General features: G+C 39.3%; 1 protein-coding gene across 12 annotated transcripts in view; it reads left to right on the forward strand.

Moving 5' to 3' along the window:
• ERC1 (ELKS/RAB6-interacting/CAST family member 1) overlaps positions 1–18,031 on the forward strand; it is a 269,160-nt gene that overhangs the window by 95,119 nt on the left and 156,010 nt on the right. For all 12 annotated transcript variants that reach the window (XM_005207251.5, XM_005207252.5, XM_010805656.4 and 9 more), the window contains 4 exons: positions 7,477–7,614; positions 9,135–9,275; positions 10,175–10,315; positions 12,114–12,307. In XM_005207251.5, coding sequence (XP_005207308.1) covers positions 7,477–7,614; positions 9,135–9,275; positions 10,175–10,315; positions 12,114–12,307 — 614 coding nt within the window. The remainder of the gene's footprint in view (positions 1–7,476; positions 7,615–9,134; positions 9,276–10,174; positions 10,316–12,113; positions 12,308–18,031) is intronic.

The raw sequence follows: 18,031 nt of genomic DNA on the forward strand, positions 1-18,031 counted from the left end.
GTCATGTATGAATGTGAGAGTTGGACTATAAAGAAAACTGAGTGCCGAAGAATTGATGCTTTTGAACTGTGGTGTTGGAGAAGACTCTTGAAAGTCCCTTGGACTGCAAGGAGATCCAGCCAGTCCATCCTAAAGGAAATCAGTCCTGAATATTCATTGGAAGGACTGATGCTGAAGCTGAAACTCCAATACTTTGACCACCTGATGCAAAGAACCGACTCATTTGAAAAGACCCTGATGCTGGGAAAGATGAAGGCAGGAGGAGAAGGGGACAACAGAGGATGAGATGGTTGGATGGCATCACTAACTCAATGGACATGAGTTTGAGCAAGCTCTGGGAATTGGTGATTGACAGGGAAGCCTGACATGCTGCAGTCCATGGAGTCACAAAGAGTTGGACACGACTGAGTGACTGAAGTAAACTGGGCCATCCCTGCCCGCCCACCATCTCTAGCTTTCTAGGCAATGAATGTATTTGTATGCATGGTGATAGCCTTGTGCTCCGAGAGTGAGATGAGACAATAGCAGATGGCCAGGCGTGCTGTACAACGGGATTAGCATCGGCCCCTCCTTTTCAGGGCTCTCCCCGATGGTTTAAAGTAGTTTTGTGTTACAGTAGATCTCTTATTTTTATAATAAACCACTGACCTGGAAAATGTAACTGAGCATTTGAATCTGAGCTGCATTCAGAATGTGTGTTAAAATTGTACCGCCCCTTGCTTGATGGATTTATAAATGGTAATGGAGCTTGGAGTTTAATTTGCTGATGCAGGTATTATCATCTCTGCTGTCTCTGCTCTGTAACGTCTGTTTCTTTTGCCTGGCCTGCATCTCCAGTGTCCTGAGTGTCAGTATTTAGTGTTCAGATCTAACAGTAGCAGAAAGCTACTGATGCATAGAATTAGAAGGTTTCCCCTTTCTTGGTTCTAGATTGGTTCTTTAAGTCTCCTGTTACTTTGTTTTCGGTAGGAAGTCAGGAAGAACACGTTCTTTATATACTTTGTTTTCTGTGGAGTCTTAAGACTATGTTAGTTTCTTCAGTTTTTCCATATCATAAAATGGAAAGATATGTTTTATCATTGAAAACAACATTTACTAATTTATTCTGGGAAAATTAATATTTTAAAAATTGTGCTGCCTTGTCTTTAACAAGGGCTTGCCTGGTGGCTCAGTGGTGAAGAATCCACCTGCCAATGCAGGAGATGTGGGTCCCATCCCTGGGTTGGAAAGATCCCCTGGAGAAGGAAATGGCAACCCACTCCTGTATTCTTGGCTGGGAAATTCCATGGACACAGGAGCCTGCAGGGGCTACAGTCCATGGGGTCACAAAAGAGTTGGACACGACTCAGTGACTAAACAGCAAGAATGATTTTTAATAAGAATTACTTGCAGTGTTTTCTAAATATTGTTTTAAAGTCACAAGCTATTAGCTAGGTTAGAAGAGGACAAGGTCAGGCCCTAATTGCATTTAAGTTGAAAGCTTAATATACTTAGGCATTAGGATTTCCCTTTTCTTTCTTTTACTTATTTTTTTAAAATGTTAATTTTTTTTCCTCAGTGGAAAATATATATAGCTAAATTCTTACAGTATTTTATTGAAAAAACAAGACATAGTCAATGAAGTCTGATTGACGGTGGTATTTCTCCTGGGGAGTGTGCTCCATGTGGATTTACTTTGCTTATGTAACTTTTTCCCCCCCTCACCTTTTCAAGTAAAACTTTGAGGAGGGTAGATGGTTGAACTTGCGAAGTCTGATTTAACTTCGTTTTTGTCAGCAGCATCTATGTGTGTGCTCAGTCATGTCTGACTGTTCTGTTGATTGATTTTTGTATGTTGAATCAGTCTTGCATTCCTGGGATAAGTGTGGATATGTTTTTAAAGAGCTTTGTATTTTTCACCTGGGGAAATGTGGAGCCCTGTTGTACCGGCGTTATTGTGGAGGCACTAAGGGCAGACCTGAGAGAACGTGGCCTTTGGATAAATTCTGTATTTTCAGTGCCTAAGGCATAATGTAAATAAGAACCATTCAGAGGCTTATGCTGTAATGCTTTGTACAACATAGAAGTAATCTTGACCCTTATTAAAACATCATTTCTTTGGACTTTTGAGCAGCTTAGTAAATAATTTGAGGATTTATGGAATGTGTCCTTTTTTGGTTGATCGTGTGCCATATTAATATCCTCAGATTCTTGCAGGCTCTAGTTTGCAGTGTCCTGAATTCTGTTTTGACCGAATATACATTTTAAACTTGAAAAATGGTAATTGACAAGTCAATATGAAAGGGTCAGGTCCCTTTCGGGACAAAGGTTATTCTTAGTAGTCTCTCAGGAGACCTCGTAGGAGGAACTAGTCAGCGTATAAAGACATAGATAGGTATCTGGAAAGGGATAAAGGATTTGAAAACAACAACAACAACGCTTGATCAAAGTTTCAAAGCACAGTTAATATTCTGCTTAAAACTGCTTCTCATTTGACATGAATTAACTCGCATTGCCTTCTCACCTGTGGGAATCCCTATTTGGATAGATGCCTAGGTGCCTGTCAACTCTAGTTGAGAAGCTGAAATAATTAACCGCCTGAAGAAGTTAATATGAAATCAGACTTTGATGAAATCACTGTCTGTGCCCTTCCTTCTCTCTGCCACACCGATCTGTACCCTCACCAGAAAATAGCTTCTAGCATCAGACAAGTATTTTGTTCTTTATCTGTTTCATCTTCCTGTGATTGCTAGACCTCCTTACTTTTATCTCCTAACGCTTTTTCTTTTCCTACAGGAGTTTTTCAGCTTAGAAAAATCATTCAAGTTGACCAAGAAAAATTCCCTAAATTTGATGAGGTTCTTGGGTTTCGGTTGCGTATAGTGAGGACCTGTGATTCCTGTCGTTCTGTCCTCCCAGCATCCCAGCCAGACCAGACTCTGACACAGCAGCTAAGCAGGCGGTTCTAAGTGAAGTGACTATTCACTGTAGGCAGTATTGTGGGTATTTGAATAGAATGCCACCGATTAATGGTTTTTAACTTTTCTTATGAAAGCAGTTGGTGCTCTTCATGTAAAAATGCCCATGGCTCATTTGTGTGGACTGGAATGTGAGACATACCTTAAGGTCATCATTGAACTCTTGCTTCAAAATACCCAGAATTTGTGAAACAAACAAGTTGGGATACAAGGGTTCCTGTGTTCATGTGCTCAGTTGCTCAGTTGTGTCTGACTCTTCACAACTCCATGAACTGTAGCCCACCAGGCTCCTCTGTCCATGGAATTCTCCAGGCAGGAATATTGGAGTAGGTTACCATTTCCTACTGCAGGAGATCTTCCCAACCCAGGGATTGAAACTGCGTCTCCTGCATTGGCAGGGGGATTCTTTACCACTGAGCTACCATGGAAACCTAGTAAATACAGGTACAGAAGGATAATTAGAATAAACCCAGGATATGCTGATAATTAATGTCTGAGAAGAGCACCAAGTAGATACATGATTAAAAAAAGAAAGGAAGAGCCTAAGATTCCTGAACCTACTTCACACAATAAATTTGACACTGATGACTGCTTAGAATAAGTGTGGAGGCATCATTGAAAAATTCTTTTCCTTCAAATGATGCTCAGAGTAGGTAGGTGGCTGCGAGAAGTATTGGGGGATTTCTTGTCCTTAGTACTACAACCTATAGAAAGTCTCCTCTACCTTCGCTCAGTGATTAGGGCCTGGCAGAGTAATCAGTTCCACTCGAGTAGGAATAAATCACCCATGTTGAAACATGATAGTTTCTGACAACTGGAAATGCTGATAAAAACCAAAACAAAAGATGTGAAGAAATCTGTGCCAATATGGAGCTGCTGTGCAGATCGATGGATTTACGTGCGGCCTGCATTCGACATCAGTCTTCTTCCTCCATCAATTTTCCTCTCTCTTTGTAAAATAAAAATTGTATAAGGAAAAGAAAGGCTCTATGTAGTGTAATAGGTATATTATTTCTCTTTTCTTTCCAGCCCAGTTACCAGGGATATACTCTAATTAGAGGGATCATTTTAAGGAAAATGTCTTTTTTCTCTAAATAATTATTTTAAAAATATTTCCGTCTTGAATTCTTCATTGTTCTTTCCTATGCTATTAGGCTGTTTGTATTACCTAATTGGACCTCTCCATTAATCATCAGGTCCACAGCTTCCCTGGTGCTAAGACAGTAAAGAATCTGCCTGCAGTGCTTGAGACCTGGGTTCGATCCCTGGGTCGAGAAGATCCCCCAGAGAAGGGCATGGCTACCCACTCCAGTATTCTTGCCTACAGAGTTCCCTGAACTGGGGAGCCTGGCAGGCTGTGTACAGTCCATGGGGTCACAAAGAGTCAGACAGGACTTAGCAACTAAATAACAACAAACAAAGCAATGATATATAAGAGGAGTTCTTAGTAGGATTAACTATTGTCCATCCCGATGCTGGATAACTAAAAATGTTTTGTATACACCCTCCTCCCGCACAGGAGGGAGTTTGTTTAATGCCTGTGCAGCTAGTTTGCACATATCTGCATCTGTTTCAAGTCTGTTTCAAGTCTTCCTCACTGATGGCAACTTGCCCAAAGAAGGCAGTTTTAGTGACCACTGCCCTTTTTTCATTTTGTCGGTTCCTGTCACTATGGAATGTTTATTTCTGCTCTTTAGAAGTAAATAGGAGTCCAAGAATAGCCATCCTTTTCCTTCCCTCCAACTCAACAATCTGTTTAGACAGCTGAGTGATTGAATAAGAAAGCAGCTTAGGGGGAACTTGTTAAAGGGGATTTTACCTAGTTTAGCAGCTTCTATACCCGAGTATATCAGGAAAGGTTTTTTGTTTGTTTGTTTTTTTGTTTTTACCAGCAGAGAATAAATGGATTCCTTTAATAGTTGGACTACATATAAATTATACAAGTGAAGTTGTTAACAGTTAATGTTTTAATTTCTTAGATGTTGATAACGGAGGAGAACGAAGGGTACTTATCCTTATTACGCATGTAAGGGCTGTTTGTATATTAGACAGGCTCATAAAAGAGACCTCTTGTTTTGTGATACATAAAACTTGGTTGGTTTTGGGAAATTTCATTTTGTAAGAAAAGCTGTTGTACTGCTCTTTCTTGGTAAGAAAGTCTAATCGACACCATGATCGTATCTTTTTATTTGATTAGGGTTTATACGTTAGCTTTCTTGGTGAGAAAATCTAATCGACCTGATTGTATCTTTTTATTTGAGTAGGATTTATATGTTAGCAACTAGAATTAGGTGCACAGCTGGTTAAACATGTAAACACTAGGGCATTGCATTCTGTGTGTTTATGGTGTGCTAGATTTTTAAGTGGCAAAACTCTTTAGAGGTTGTGGGTTTACCTAAATATTGATCCGTATGAGATTCCAGTAGGAGGGTCTGATTAAACTAAAGGGAACTAATACTTCTTCATACGTGATATTCTGTTCTCAGACAGTAAGCTTTAGACTTGATTGGCATTGAAAAGGTTGGAACCAGTTTCAATGGTTGACCTGTAGGATTATTTCCTTGTTAAAGAGTAAAAATCCAAGCTTTACAGTATTCATGGTCTCCTATTGATAAGTTCACCTAATTCACCAAATCTTTTTTGCTTAGCTTATTTCTTCTGCTATGAAATTTTCATTGACTCTAGAAAGGGGCCTTTGCTTTTCTTCCCCCTTTGGAATGAAGCAGACCCTTAAAGAGCTTATAATACAGTATTAAGTTGATGTAGGAAATTATTTTAAGGTTGGATCTAGGGTTCTTTTGTAGTTCCTTTCTTGGCAAAAGTTTATGTGTATGCCTAAATACAGTTTATAAAAGTCAAATATTATACATTATTTACTGATTAATGAGCCAGATTTATCACGGACATGACGTGTGCCAGATACGAAGGTACAAAACTGGGGTGGAGAAGTCGGATTCAGTCTACTTGTGGAGATGTGCATGAAATGAATGACTGTGGTTGGAGATTAGCATTACAATGTAGAGAAGGTGGATTCAGTCTACTTGTGGAGATGTATATAAAATGAATGATGATGATTGGAGATTAGCGTTATAATGTACAGATAGATGGACTAATGGAGATAAATGTGATAAAAGTGTAGATAGACAAAAGAATGCAGTGTGTATGTGTGCAAATGTAATATGTTCATGTATGGAGGAGTGTAGACTGTGGTCATCTTGTTCATGGGGGTAAGACATGTTGCTTTTTGAAAGCTGTGTGAGATAAACCAGGTAGTTCAAGAACACAGGACTATTGTATTCTCCTGCTCCATTTTTCTCTATAGGGCTTACCCGCTGTCCTGAGTACTGTATTCATTTTATTTATTCATCGACTGTCTACCATGTAGGTAGGATATAAGCTCTTTGAGGACGGGGTTGTCTGTTTTAATTAATTCTCAACACCTGGAAAAGTGCCTGTCCTGTAGCAAGAGCGCAAATATATGCTGAACAAAAGAATGACGTTTATGAGTTTTAGGAGTGGCCTTATTTATTATTTTCCTTTAGCTTATCAAGAACATCTGAGTTCCTCCATATCTTTTCTTACTGTTTTTTCACTGTACCTACACTTGTCTCCTTACTGATAACATGCTGTTTCCACACGTTCACAAGCTCATCCCGTCTTTTCCATCTCTCTTAGCTCATTTAGTTTCCAAGCTCTGTTACCTGCATTGACACGGTCTCCTCTAATTGTTGTCATGTCTCTACATAAGTCGCCTTAGATATCTTCTCCACAGCCATCAGAACTAATCAGTCTGAAACAGAGAACTTGACCAGACCATTTCTTTGCTTAAAAGTCCCTCATCGCTCCCGTCTGTCTACCCATGTCCATGTCCTGGGTTCAGCTTCAGAGAGTCCTCTTCCCACCTTCTAATGGAAATGGGTCTGTTCACTTCTCTTTGTGTCACCCACACCTGGCATAGTAGAGAATCCAGCACTACTTGTTTCGATTAAATGAAGCGTGTAAGTGTGTATCAAAGAATGAGTAACTACAATAATAAATTTCATTGAAAATCCTTGCTGTTTAGATAAAAGGTGGTATAAAAAATCTAACTGGAACACTATCACTTAAGAACAGTTGCTCCTTTACACGCTGGTTTGTTTTTCTACTGTCCCGCTGGCCCATTCCCTGTCCTCCTCCAGCACTTTTTAGAGGAGTCCCTCTGGGCATCCACACCATTGCTGGGGAGTAATCCAGTTACTGCTCATGGCTCTTTAGGTCTTCTCCTTCTCCCCATCCCTGTATGTGCGGTCTTTTCTCCCTAGTTACTTCTTGAGAGTCATGACTCTACATGTGTGCCCAATAACTCCCCGCCCCCCTGCCAATGAGTGTGATTTCTCTTTCTCAGCTATAAATTCTCAGCTTAAAGGTTTGCATGAAATTCTAAAACCCTTAGGATTAAATTATTTCTACAGAACACACACTCACAAACAACCCTGACCTGTCTGTTTCCAACTTAAAATGATTTTTATTCACAACTCAGATTGAAAACCTCCAAGAGCAGCTTAGAGATAAGGAAAAGCAGATGAGCAGCTTGAAGGAGCGAGTCAAGTCCTTGCAGGCGGACACCACCAACACCGACACCGCTTTGACCACTCTGGAGGAGGCCCTTGCTGAGAAGGTGGGTGACCAGCCCAGATTCCTCACACACACACACTTTGTCCGTCTCCTCGTGAATCCAGAAGTCACTCGGGTGATGAGACGGGTGGAGAAGACAGAGGAAGTCGCTTTGGCAGAAGGGAGAAGAGCTGCCCCTACTGCTGATAGTGTGAGGGAAAGAAGATCCATTTTATTGTTGGTGGTTTAAGCATCTGTTACTGGGCAGGGTGGAGTCCATACTGGAGGGCAGGGGCTAAAGTTTCTAGAGAATCAGCCATGTGTACCTGTTGACTGTCTTCTGAAGACAAACTTTTTTTTATTTGAATAATATTTTAATTATACGATTGGAGTATAATTGCTTTACAGTGTTGTATTAGTTTCTGCTGTGCAACAAAGTGAATGAGCTAAATGTATACGTATACTTCCTCCCCCTTGAGCCTCCTCACGCGCCCACCATCCCCACTCCCCACCCGCCCCCTGGGTCAGCACAGCGCGCGAGCTGAGCTCCCCGTGCTGCATAGCAGCTTCCCGCGAGCTGTCTGCATCACCCCTGGTAGTGTAGTGTGTCAGTGCTGCTCTCTCAGAAGCGCCCCTTGGGTTTGTATGATCAGCCTGAATTGTCAAGTGGGCATGTCAGACACTGACCATTGAGGGGCATCATTGGTCCTCTCACTGGGCCACACTGGGACCTCTTGTCTTCACGGGCTTTAGTTTTTAATACAATGTGCTTGCTGTTTTTCAAGTTGTGGCCTTGCCATTTCGTTTTGCTTTGTGAGCAAACCTAGTTTTTTCAGGTATGATTGAGTAAATAAAGAAGTAGCCTGGTGTGACAAGTGTTAATGTCTTGGAAAAGGTTTAAAGACTCTTGGTGGGGCATTTTAATTGGAATTTTTTTTTTTTTTAATTTAAGGAATACAGTTACTGTTCCTTAAGCCTCTTGGATGCAGAATGCTTCAAGCTGCCTTCACAGGGATCATGGCTTGATCCCCAAATCTATTCAGAAATAATACCCAGAAATATACTTAAATTGCTTCAGCTTTCAAACTTCCTGAGTATCTGTTGACAGAAGTTTTAATGGTTTCTTTTTTCTTTATCTTTCTTGATGCTTTAAGCTCAACAAATCATAATCTCTCCAACCTCCTCCTCTTTGGTGTAGAAATTGTTTCCATTGCTTTGTAGAAACATATGAGTTATATATAGAGAAGAAATATTTGGTACTTAGGGTATATATACATGTAAGTTTTTTGTTACTTGGGAATTGAATAAACAAGATTATTCGAAAGAATACTTTAGTGGTGTCTAATACTAATTAAGATTATTGGTAAAGAAACCTAAGGGAATCAAAAGAACAAAGCCAGATGTATGTTATAGCAAGATAGGCAGGAAGGATGAATTCTTTAAAAAGTAAATTATTAATGACCTATCACTGTCTTTTTTAAGTGGAGGATGGAAGTGTGAAACTGCATGAGCTCAGAACTGAATTGTAGTCATGAGGTAGAAGTAGAAAGGAATTTTCTATGCACTGATGTCTTCTCTTAACAGGAGCGGACGATTGAACGCTTGAAGGAGCAGCGCGACCGAGATGAGCGGGAAAAGCAGGAGGAAATTGACAACTACAAGAAAGACCTTAAAGACCTGAAAGAGAAAGTCAGCGTGCTGCAGGGCGACCTCTCAGAGAAAGAGGTCGGGATCACCCCCCGCAGATGCTTAGTCAGTGCCCTGTGTGTATGTTGTCGGTGTGGACATAACGTGTGCAGAAAAGGGTCTGATGGAAGGTTTACAGACTCTTCTTAGAGCCAAGGCTGTTTCAGGAAGCTTAGATGGAAAGATTCATTTCCTAAGCCTTACCTCCTGCCTCTTCCAGCCATTAGGAGTTGGTTTCTTATTTGTTAATGACACTTTGTAGATTCCAAAATAATAGAACTTCTCCAGGTACATTTGGAGAATTATTGTGCCAGTGGTAAGAAAGGTGACAGATGGAGGGAATATGCACTAGGAGGAGTCTGTTTACAGCCACTCTTAGGGATCACCTCAACACCAGCAGGAAAACCTTACCCAACTCTTGACCAGATAGGTGCCTTCATACATTTCCATCTCACTTCTGGAGAACCTCGTGTATGCCACCTGAACAGCAAAAGTGCCTAATGCCTCATGATCAGATATTCATGAGCTTTAGGGACATTCTCAGGGTTTTCTTTCTAATACCTTTAGGAAAATGTATAGAAATTGAAGTTTCTAATAGAATATTTCTTTTAAAAGAGAAAAATCAGTGTAGCCACTAAGGCTGACTGCTTATATCCACAGAGCTTGACCTTCTTCCATTTATTTTGTGAGAATGGATAGGTATTGCTAGAACTCCTTAAGTCACTATTCAGTTGGCCTTTCTTGGGGATTCATTTTGTTTCAGTTAGGACTTGAAAGCCAGAGGTAATGCTGCTATTTTATATTTCGTGTTCTTGGAAATATGTCAGTATATGGTAATGGAAAGAAACTAGAAACCACCAGGAAAATAAATTTAAGAAGTTCAGTCTCCATTTGGTTAATAAATAGTGTTTATTCTAGATATGTGTTGCTTCTTTTAGGCTTCACTCTTGGATCTGAAAGAACACGCCTCGTCCCTGGCTTCCTCAGGACTGAAAAAGGACTCACGGCTTAAGACTCTAGAAATTGCTTTGGAGCAGAAGAAAGAGGAGTGTCTGAAGATGGAATCACAGTTGAAAAAGGTTAAAGAATATTGATCCATTTTCTTGCTCTGCTTTTAAATAAGAACATAGAAAACTTTATAGTATTTGGATGGAATAACTTACTAATGGACTAATAATACTATTTATACCTTGATTAATTCTTGCAGCATTAATATCTTTACTCCTTAGAGTCCTCAAACTCTTAGAAAATTAATAATTCAGAGTAAGATTCAAATATGCAACTCCTATATAGAGAAAGAAATGTAAAAGACCACAGTGTAAAAATCTCAGTTGATATTTTTCTCCCGTTAGCTTTAGGCTTCCTGGAAAGAGATAATTTTACAGTGATAATCACCCATATGGTGAGTATTAGAATATGGTAGGGATACTTACTATCCATTTCATTGACTTATTCCTCTGTAATATTTATATAGCCATTTGTAGTTTTCAAAGCACTTGCATATTTATTATTTCTGGGTTATCAACTGTGATTAACAGAGTCCACTTCATATGATTACTGATGAAAAGGGGGTCAAGCCTGGTGTTGACACTTTGGGTGGTGGTCTTTTTCCATAATCCCCCTGCAATGTAGGAGACCTGAGTTCAGTCCCTAGGTTGGGAAGATCCCCTGGAGGAGGAAATGGCAACCACTCCAGTATTCTTGCGTGGAGAATCCCATGGACAGAGGAGCCTGTCAGGCTGCAGTCCATGGGGTCACAAAGAGTTGGACACAACTGAGCAACTTTCACTCACTCACTCTTTCCATATATTGGTTGTATTCAGCATGAAACTCATAATGAGTCATTTTTTAGGATATGCCAAAAATAAAGTCATATTTTTAAGCTAAGGAAAAGAAGAAAAGCCATTATTTTAAAGTTACTTTTGAATAAGAAGAAAAATCCCTTTTTTTTTTTTTTTTTTGAGATTAACTAATTCAGACTTGATAATTGACTTCCCCCCTCACTAAACAAGTGGAGATAATTTTCTATTTAATACCAGAATATTGACGGTAAAACTGTTAGATGTATTCAGGATTGTTAAACTGAACAATAACTATCAAGAGCAGTAATTGTTGTTCACTAATAATCCAAACTCACCTGTGTATGACAATCCCACATTTTCTGTTTGTTCACTTTTAATCTGCTTGTTATCATGGTAGCTCTACAGCTGGTTATTTCTGATGATCTCTTACACTTTGTGTTTAGGTTCATAAGAAAAATTAAAGTTATCTTTGGGTAGAGGAGTTGGTGATTTCCCCTTCTTTGATTTATTAGTTGTTTTTCTACCATTGCTGCTTTTCTTTTCATGTTTTCCCTTGTTTGATTTACTTTGTAGTTAATTTGTAGGTGTACAGGAACTAGTATTGACGTGTTTTCTTTTTGCTGAAAACCATAACTGGTGTAAGGTTGGTGTTTATATTCATTCAAAAGGCTGTGCTCATTGTTGAAATTCTTCAGCACTCAGCGTTCTTTATGGTGCAGTTCTCACCATACATCCGTTCCATCCGCACATGACTACTGGGAAAACCATAGCTTTGACTGTACGGACCTTTCTCAGCAAAGCAATGTCTCTGGTTTTTAATACACTCTTTAGGTTTCAGAGGTGTACTATTTTAAATAACTAATTTGTTCAGATTCTAATATAATTATTTATCTGTGTATTATGAATGTTTTGTCTGTGTAATATTTAAGTAGAGGAAAACCTTATAAATTAATGACTAGCTATTAGGGATTTGATAATGTCTTGTTTACACTGGAGTATAGGTGGCTTCCGGGGACTTGGTTTGTCCATTGCCACTCTATGCATGTCTCATAGAATTTGGATATTTTCTTCGTAGGCACATGAGGCAACATTGGAAGCCAGAGCCAGTCCCGAGATGAGTGATCGAATACAGCAGCTGGAGAGAGAGATTGCCAGGTACAAAGATGAATCCAGCAAGGCCCAGGCGGAAGTTGACCGCCTCTTGGAAATCTTAAAGGAGGTGGAAAATGAGAAGAATGACAAAGATAAGAAGATTGCTGAGTTGGAAAGGTAAGGAGAGGGAGGCTCAACAGGGACTCACGGTGTTAGGAAGGGTGAAGGATGGTCTTAAAACTAAGTAGTTTGGGGTCATGTTTTTCCAATATATTTGCCTCTCCAAATTTACCTTCCTGAGGGCCTGGTTTCTTCATTGTTTCCATTTTATTCTAAGTCAGTGTGAGTCTCTAAAAGGCTGCACAGAGTGGGAGTAGATGGGAAAGCTGTGGACTTCCGTATCATTGATTGACAGAGAAAGTCTCCCTTTATTTTATCTATTTCAGGAGCAAGTGAGCCTCAAGTTCAAGCAGCTAGCATGTTTTAGTTCATTCAGGCCTTTTTCTGAGCCAGTGGTCTTTTAGGCCGTGAATGTTTAGACTCTGTGTTGTGGAGCAGCAAGCTGTTAAAGCAGGTCAAGCTTAGAAGGAGAGACATTTTGAGGACAGTTCGTGAGACATGGATGTGTTTGCTGAGCTCTACCTTTGACTACTTGAAAGTGACCTCTGTTTGAACAGAGCCAGCCAGACCGCTCTCTGGGAGTTTTCTTTGCCTTTTTTTTTTCTCTTGTTAGGGTATTTTGTACCAAAGATAAAGCATATGCCTCTTGGCTCTTCCTTTACACCATGTATTTAACATAAATTCACAAGAGCATAGAAATAGTTCTTCCAATAGAGCTATGCTAATCACTGTATTCTGAAAAGAGAGACTAGCAGGACAGCATGAACTCACTAATCCTGAGGCTCCCTTGAGCCTGTTGTAATATTTTTGTGCTCTTGATGTCAAGAGGTAATAGACTACTTTCATAAGTAGTTTATTCAGTTTTAAATTTTAGGTTCATGGGTAGATATGATATTTTCCCCTGGAAGTCGTTTTTTCCTTTTGTTCTGTACCTGTAGGATTTTGATTTTCAAGAAACTAAATTCCAACCCTCACGGTTCTTCTTCACTAAGGTTGAAAGTATGAATAACATGAGCTGATCACGTACTCATTTGTTTCTTCTTATTTTGATAGTAAGTCCGGAGAAAATGGGTGGATAACGTTCTTTAAGTCAGAATTAATAAATTATCAGAGTCTCAAGATTAGATTTTATACATTTCTGTGTGTCTTCTTCCATGTTTGCACTGCATCTTTACCCCCCAAATGGAAACGCACGCCCCTTGCATACTTGGGCTAGTACATGCCTCTCTTTGCCGTTGTATCAGCCTGAAATCAACAGCAGTACTTCATCTTCATAGATTTTAAAATGCAGTACTTTATATGGATAATGACTTTCCACTAAATCCACTAAATGTATTTCAGTATTTCAGAAAAGAAATTTCTTGATAAACTTGCTTGATTTTTTTTTTGTTAGAATTATACATTGAAATTATCACTGGCTATTCAAGATAGCGTCCTTGAAAAATGTTTTAATTCATTTTTGGACCCAGTACTGATTTGGGAGAGAATGTGATTTCAGTGAGAGTGAGAAATAGGATTAAATCTTTATCTTATATGCAGAGCACACCAAATAGCTTTTATTAGTCACTGCATTTTTCACATTTTGGGAGAGAGTTGTTAATGATCTGCTCTTTCCACAGAATGTAATATACTATAGAGTTTTGTCCTCGGGTCATGCAGTGTCATAATCTTGTTTTAAGATTTGACACATAATTTTTTAGCTACCAAGAAAAGATACAGTCCTAAAAGACTCTGTTGCTCCTGGCTTTGTAATTTGTTTACTGAGCAGCACAGTTCAAGACAGGAATGAAAAACGATTGAAACTACTTTCTGCCTTTTGTTCTCAGATTTAGTGCATGTGTTCGGCTCCCGCTGTCTTACTAACAGTTTCGCTTCTCGCGTTGCCGTTTCCGCTGTGTCCTGTGTGTGGGTGTCCGTCTCCCTGTCATCTGTCATTTGAGCCTCTTCACCATTCTCTTGATCTGTCTTACCCTGGTCCCGCTGCACTGGGGATTGGGCTCTGCGTCCGCGTCCCTCAGGATGCCAGTCTCCCACCCTTTGTGCCTTCCACACCAGGCTTCCATCCCTGCATCATCGGGGGGCTTGGTTTGGGACTTCCTGGGAAAGTGAGTGTCGAGTAAGGTGACAGTTCTGGACTTGAGGAGTTGCTGCTGCCACTCTGCTGCCTCTGGGGGCTTGCCGGGGAATCTGCTTGATGAGAAATAAAGACCAGCCGGTTGTATGTCCAGCTGAACAGTACCTCTTAGGTCCACCACTTGTGGATTAAGTATGTGTCCTCTCTGGTAAGGTTCCGATATTGCTGGTTTTAATTGTCTCATTCTTGGTTCAAAGCCCATCGTTTGTGTGGTGGTTATTTTGCTGGAGTGCCTGTTAAGGAGTAGCCTCTTAGCTGGTGCGGCTGTGATGCCAAATGCCAATTCGTTCGGGAAGTAGATGCATTTTTACAGGGCATTCAGCAACCTGCTAAGTGCAAAAATGAACACATGCTGTTACAATCATTGGCCTAAAGAAAAATCTTATTATTCTTTTAAAATTTCCTAGTACTTATATAAGATTCTCTAACATTAAAAGGTTTAGATTAACTCATAAAGAATTCCCAGACATATTCTTTGTGGTCTTGAGGAAATAAATAGCCCCTTTCACTGCTCTTACAAAACAACAGGAGCTTCTGGCAGATGATTTAGTGTTGTACCGGTGTCTTGAGCTACTGAGGATTAAGTAAGCCTGCCCATACATCTGCAGATATAAAATATTTTTCCCAATTAAATCTAAGCAGTACCGTTTCTAAATTTATATTCTGTCCTATGTTGTGTATCAGTTGGAGTTCAACCAAAGAGGCAGAACCAGTAGAAGAGATACATACATACATTTATTTATATAAGGTACATATGGGCCTCCCTGGTGGCTCAGCTGGTAAAGAATCCGCCTTCAGTGCAAGAGACCCAGATTCAGTCCCTGGGTGGGGAAGATCCCCTGGAGAAGGAAACGGCAACCCACTCCAGTATTCTTGCCTGGAGAATTCCATGGACAAAGGGGCCTGGTGGGCTATAGTCCATTGGGTCACAAAGAGTCAGACACGACTGAGCGATTAAACCACCAGCAAGATGTATACATACATATATCTGATTTATCACAAGGAATTGTCTAGTGTGATTGTCAGCAGCTGGCTAAGCGAGTCTAAGAACTGTACAGGAAAGTTGTCAGGAGGAGCAGACCACCCGCAGAATAGCCTGGTCCATACTGTGGTCTACAGGCAGAATTTCTTCTCTTTCCTTGGGAAGCCTGCTTTTAGGGCCTTCCAGAGGATTCAGATATGCTTCGATTATCTGGGGTAATCTCTTTTACTTAAATGGATTGTAGGCTTTAATTATATTTGTAAAATACTTTCATAGCAACATCTAGATTAGCTTTGGATTAAATTAATGGGGTGCTGTAGCCTAGCCAGGTTGACACTTCCAGAAAGTCATCACCTGGTGGTTCTGGGTAGTCTGCCTAGATCAATTTAGGTAAGAAAATAATAAAAACAAACCTGGAGATTGACAGTGTTATGCAGGGTACAACATTACTATAGAAAAGGCTTCTTGTTGAACTTTGGACTCAAGTCTAGTCTTTTAATTTTTGTGGCCAATATTAAATGATAATGGCTTGAGGGGATGTTTAGATGGAAGGTTAGTAGGTTATTTTGGATCCTAGACTGCTCATTTTAGGTCCTAGAACTTTAGTGTACGTAGAGATGTACAATGGAGAGGAAAAGGCAAGATAGTGTCCTGTTGCTGTAACTGTTCTGAAAAAGACAAGAGAACCAGGGATTGGTGGTGTGTTAGTTACACACACACACACTCACTCCCTCACTCACTCACTCCTTTTGGGCCAGGCTTGTAAGTAGTTTAACTGTTAGGAGGAAACTTAGTTTTTCTATTTGTGATGGTTAATTTTATTTCCTTTGCTGTCTTTTCCAGACCTCATCTAGAACTATTAATTCTAGGCTTTTGCATCATGATTAAAATCAGATTTTATGGACTAGCAAGAGTACTTGTGTTTATAACGTTTCTAAGGGAACTGTTAATACATTCTGACTTATAAACAACTGGCTTTATTTAAAAAGATTGATATATGATCTGTTCATAAGATTTGGAGCTACTTGATTTTTTAAAAATTTTTATTATTGTTTTAGTCTTTATTGAATTTGTTACACTATTGCTTCTGTTTTGTTTTTTTGGCCGTGAGGCATGTGGGGTCTTAGCGCCCTGGCAGGGAGAGGGAACAACCCTGCATCCCCAGCATTGGAAGGTGAAACCTTAACCACTGGACCGCCAGAAAAGTCCCTTGACTTTTTTTTTTAAAGCAAGAGTGTTTCCTGTTTGCTCAGAGTTCAGGCTCAAGGTAGCCCCTCAAATTAACAGTCTAAATGGCTGAAGCAGTAATTTTAAACCTCGTTTTGGTGAGATGAGTCTGTATTTCTGTAGATCAAGATCAACATGATGAACTGAGCTTGAACACAGAGAATGGTGTTGTTTTCCCATCATGCCACCCTTAAACCTTGTGGCTTGAGGATGTGGCCTTTTGTGGTTTTTTTATTTGCTTTTAAAACCTACTAGTATTTGAATTTCATGTAATGAAAATGGACTAAAATTTTCTTTCCCCTTATTCTTTTGTGGGAATCTGACCCTTTGTAACTGTTACCTTTTTTTGGAGGGGAAGCTTTACTGACCTCCCTTAGGTAATAATTTCTTTCCTTCTTCTATGCTTTTCTGATAGTATCTCTCTCAGTCTCTCCCAGGACTGTACATTGTTCAGGGCCCATTGAAGATGTATGTTAAAACATAGAGATGTGGCTCCTTTCTCATTTCCCTCTCTAATCATCCCACATTTTATCTTCCCATTCCCTGCACATTCAGACCTTTCATTAAATAGATACTAGTCTTATTCCCTGTTTGTTATATTGAAAATATTCTTATGTTCATTTCTTGTATATGTTTGTAATATGTTTACCATTGCACATATACTTTTTTCTGTAAAAATATAAGTAAACCCATATGCATTAAATAGTCTTATTTAATATAATTCAGTAGGGTTACTTTTCTTGCTTCACGTTAAACAAACATGTAGATAAACTCTTCTGTTACAATCAAATACCAGTTCTAAGTTTTATTTTTATATTTTAGTATCTCTGAAACTGGGATACATGTTTAATACATACATGTATTAAATATGTATGTACATATATGTATGTATATTATGTACATATATGGATGTACATAATACATACATAATGGCATGGTTTAATTGGTATATATTTTTTATTTCTTAATCATACTGGTGCATCTTCTCTCTTTGGTGAATTGAAAATGTCTACAATGAGAGTGAATAAAATTATTTCAGTGAGTGTGGGAATGAAAGAAAGTATTTCCAAATCAACATTATTTTCTCATGTATTCCATTTTAAATGTATGTAGCCAAAGGAATGTGTTTATTGTTAGAATTAGGTATTTGACTTTTGTAACTGCATCCTGAAAGTTTTTTTGTTTAGGCTGACCTAAAATTTTTTGACATTTTCCTTGGGAAAGTGGGTTTCATGTTTGTGATTTATTTTGGTATCACAGTGTATTCAGGCCTCTATGGCACAGTGTAATCTGGAAATATAAACCTACATCTTTAGTCTTCATATTTGTAAATATGTTTTCTGAATTTCTGAATTGATCATGCAGCTTAATGTCTTCAGAAATCTCCCATAAGGAAATTAAGCTGTATGTAGATTGGCATAAATTAGTATACAATTCA

This window comes from Bos taurus, chromosome 5, assembly GCF_002263795.3.
Source record: "Bos taurus isolate L1 Dominette 01449 registration number 42190680 breed Hereford chromosome 5, ARS-UCD2.0, whole genome shotgun sequence".
NCBI lineage: Eukaryota > Metazoa > Chordata > Mammalia > Artiodactyla > Bovidae > Bos > Bos taurus.